Below are 4,333 nucleotides of genomic sequence, written 5' to 3' on the forward strand. Positions count from 1 at the left end.
GGGATGGGAGTGTCAGAGACAGTGCGATTGGCACAGGACAGAGCAGAGTTTAGGGCTGTTGTACATAGGGTCGCTATGAGTCACAAGCGACTCGACGGCACATAACAACAACAACAACTTTGGGGTTAACAGTGTAACTTCCTATACATTAGGCCACCAGAGCTCCCTAGAACTTAAAATGTGATTTGTTATCATCATCTCTATTTTAGAGGTGGGGAACTGAGTGTCAGAGAGATTGAATAAAATGCACTTTTCCCCCATAGAAGCTGAAAAAGCAGAATTGTAACCCAGTTTGTTCACACTCTAAAGCCAGCTGGCCCCCGCGACCTCCTCCACCCTGCCTCTGCAGGCTAGTGTCCTTGCCTTCGTGCCCTGGACACCACTCCTCTGACAGCTGTGTCCTATGGTGACTTGTATGTGTCTGGGATGCTGGCATCTCTGCCACCGGGATTTCAGATCCATGGTGGACAGGCTGCTTCAGAGCTTCCAGGCCCGGAAGCCAGACTGACCATGACTTCTGATACAACAGGCTTTTGAAAAGTCTATGGATTAAAGAAGGACCTTGTTGGGTAAAGTGACATACAATGAGCTCTTTATGTTTCAGAGGGTCAAGGACTACAGTTTGAAGCTCAACATAAAGAAAATGAAGAGTCTCACAACTGGGACAACTGGCATCATCATAATAGATGGAGAAGAGATTGTTATTGTTAATTATTTCAGCTTGATTGGCTCCACAATCAACACTCTTGGCACCAGCTGTCAGATAATCAACAGACAAATTGCATTAGGAAAATCAGCTGTCAGAAAACTCTTCAGAATTCAGAACAACAAGGAGGTCAGTCTAGAGACTAAGGTGCACCTGATCCAGACCGTGGTCTTCGCAATTACTTGCTATGCATCAGAGAGCTGGACAGTGACCAAGGATGACTGAAGAATTGATGCCTTTGGGTTGTGGTGCTGCAGAGGAGTTTTGAACATACCATTGACAGCCAGGAGAACTAACAAGTCTGTCCTGGAGAGGGTGAAACTAAGCTTCTCCTTGGAGGCAAAGATTTTGAGAGTCCTTTTCAAATACTTTGGCATGTAGCCAGGAAGGACCAGTCTTTGGAGAATAATATAGTGCTTGTAAGGGTGGAGGGGACAGTGCAAGGGTGGAAGACCCCAGAAGGACTGACAAAGTAACTGGGATAATGAGGCTAAGTATGTCAGAAACAGTGAGATTGGCTCAGGATAGAACAGGGTTCAGAGCTGTTTCCTGTAGCATTGCTATGAGACGTATAATCTACTCACGCACATACCAGCAACCAGAAGTTGGAACGAACTTAAAATGTTCCTGGAGAAGAGCTGTCTCCTCCATGTAGAGTCTGCTCCCATGACCCAGATGGAGTACAGTGTACATCCAGTGAAGGATCTTTATTTACTGGTGTGGCAAGAGTCAAAATGAAGAGAAACAGTTACAAATATGCACTAATAATTGGAATGTCGAGTTATGAATTTGAGAAAATTGAGTTGTCAAATATGAAATTAAATGCATAAATATCAATATTGAATTTATAGAAATAAATATCAATATTGAATTAATTGAGATGTTCTAGAACTGGCTGTTTTTTATTGGACAATCATAATCTACTATGCCAACAGATTGAAGAGGTAACATCAATGGGGACATCAGTTAAGAAATCAAAAGACAGAAAAAAAAGAAAGAAATCAAAAGACCTCTTGCCTTGGGAAAATCTGCTGTCAGATTTAAAGTTTTTATCAGCAAGGATGTCAGTTTTAAAGACTAAGGTGAACCTCATCCATGCATGGTATTTTCAACTGCTTTGCTTGCAACTGAAAGTTGGAAAATGAAAGGAGATCAATGCCATTGAATTGTGATGTTGGCAATGAGTTAGCAAATATACCACAAAAAATACTCTTGGTACCAGCAGCCAGGAAATGAAAAGACTAATTGCATTGGAAAAGTCTGCTGTCAGAGACGTCTCCAAAGTACTAAGGAGCAAAAATGTCAGCCTAGAGATGAAGGTGTGCCTGATTCAGGCCATGGTCTTTGAAATTACTTCCTATGTACCAGAAAGCTGGACAATGACTAGGGATGATAGAAGGAAAATTGATGCCTTTGAGCTGTGGAGCTGGAGAAGAGTATTGAATATATGATAAACTGCTAGGAGAACAAACTGGTTCACCCTAGAGAAGGCAAAACCGGGCTACTCCTTGGATGCAAGGATTCTGAGGAGTCTTCTGACATACTTTGGACATGTTAAAGGAGGGAGCAGTCTTTGGAGAGGGACATCATGCTTGGGAGGGTGGAGGAACAACGCAGGAGAGGAAGACCCTCAATGAGATGAATTGACTCAGTGCCTGAAGTAATGGGAGTAGGTGTGTCAGAGACAAGAAGTTTGGCACAGGATAGAGCAGGTTTTAGGGCTGTTGTATGTAGTTGTCACTATGAGATGCAAGTGACTCAATGGCACATAACAACAACAAGAACAACCAAAAGAACAAATGTCTCAGAACAAGTGCAGCCAAGGTGCTCTTTGAAGGCAAAGAAGATGTAACTTCATCTCACACATACTTAAAAATAAGTAAGGAAATAAACAACACACTCACAATAGGAACTCAGAGCCAACCCTAAAGCATGGTCCTGCCTCCTCCAGTGAGTTGCTCTTGGCCCAAGTTAATGACTCTTACGTTACAGTCCCAGAACCTGTCTAGAAGAAGCGAATCCATAACCGCCTCCCCCAAGGTTTGAGACGACATCTGTGTCTGTTCCGACGTTTACTTAACACTGGACCTTACTCAGTTATATGAGTTCCAGGTGACTCAATTGCACATAACAACCACAACCTCAAGTGTTAGATGCAAGTGTCCCTGACAGCCTTTCCTTGGTGAACAACCAGCGTGATAACCTTTCTTAGCAGCCTTAAACATTCTAAGATTTTCTTAGTACCAGCTTGCAAGGTTTTTGGATTTTTTTTTTTCCTTTAGGCGCAAGATCCTCAGGTCTTGGATCAACTGTCCAAAAACATCACCAGGATGGGGCTGACGAACTTCACCCTCAACTACCTCAGGGTAAGACCAAGATGCATGATTCTCTTTTCTCTTGTGTTTGAAAAATACTTGAACAGTGTCTGTGCATCTCTTACCAAGAGGTTAAAAATGAGATGCTTTAGCACAATCTGTACCTACTTTATTGGGGGATGTGTGTGTGTGTGTGTGTGTGTGTGTGTGTGTGTGTGTAAATTCATGTTCAACAGAGATGACATTTAATTAGCAAAACACAAAACATCAAACCTAGGCTTTGTCAGACGAGCGTTCTCTACATCCGTATGACTCTCAGAATTAATTATTCATAGGCGAGACATGTCCCCCATCTCCTAAGATGCTCTGGCATTGTTTCTCTTCTGCCTGTCTGGGGTTTGTAATGAGTCCTTGTTGAATTCCTTGCCTTTGGACCTCCACCCAGGGATCCATCGTCCCTGAGGAGTGGAGCGCCCCGTAGAGGTGGACCATGTCCACATTTCCCTCAGAGGAATTCCACCCCAAAGCTATAACCACCAAGACCCCCTTTAGGATTCCATGTGGGTGACATGTAATGGGATTTTCTGGCATTGGATATAGCTAGATTCTATTTTTTTTTTCTAAAAGAGAGTCTGGGGCAATATTTCCTGCTTGACTAATACCCATATCCTCTGTATTTGGTCTACAAAGCGTATTGTGCTACCCACGGGTCTAAGAATGGAACTGCAGTGGCTGCATTTCAGATAAAGGGTAGGTTTTATTCATCAAGCAAGAGTCATGCTTCAGAATTAACAGGAAGGCAGTGTGCCTTTGCCTCAGAGATGCACCCATCCTTCTGTATGTTCTTGGCACTTCCCTTCCCCACCTTCAATTCCCCCCTCCCTGGTGTCTTTATCCTTCAGTGCCTCTCAGGTTGAAGGCTTTTGTTTTGTATTCTCATTCCTCTCTGTGTGGCCACTTTGCACATGCTGAAATGGGAGCTACTCTAGCCAGGCTTCCCCTTCTATGAGCTAAGAATGCTGCAGGAAGATTTCTCTGTCCTTCAATCACTCATCCGCAAACCATAAGCAGTTGTAGTGTACACATCCCTGGGCTGAATGCTGGAGTTTCAGAGACAACCATTGTGGGACCATCAAGAAACCCCTGCTGTAAGGGGCAGACGCACCAAAGGTTAAACAATGTGTTTTATAGTAAATACCACGCCAGAGATGTGTCCTGTCTCCATGCCTTTTCAACCTGTATGCAGAACAGATTATCCGAGAGGCTGGGCTCTATGAGGAGAAGTGTGGCATCAGGATTGGTGGAAGATCTA

The 4,333-nt window shown here is 43.6% G+C and overlaps 1 protein-coding gene across 2 annotated transcripts in view; it reads left to right on the plus strand.

Moving 5' to 3' along the window:
• The window catches only part of LDB2 (LIM domain binding 2), a 625,377-nt gene that overhangs the window by 512,060 nt on the left and 108,984 nt on the right, over positions 1-4,333 (plus strand). For both annotated transcript variants that reach the window (XM_006884517.1, XM_006884518.1), the window contains exon 5: positions 2,989-3,072. In XM_006884517.1, the coding sequence (XP_006884579.1) occupies positions 2,989-3,072 (84 nt within the window). The remainder of the gene's footprint in view (positions 1-2,988; positions 3,073-4,333) is intronic.

The sequence above is a fragment of the Elephantulus edwardii genome, unplaced genomic scaffold, assembly GCF_000299155.1.
Source record: "Elephantulus edwardii isolate Elephantulus edwardi_28Jun2011 unplaced genomic scaffold, EleEdw1.0 scaffold00035, whole genome shotgun sequence".
Classification (NCBI taxonomy): Eukaryota; Metazoa; Chordata; class Mammalia; order Macroscelidea; family Macroscelididae; genus Elephantulus; species Elephantulus edwardii.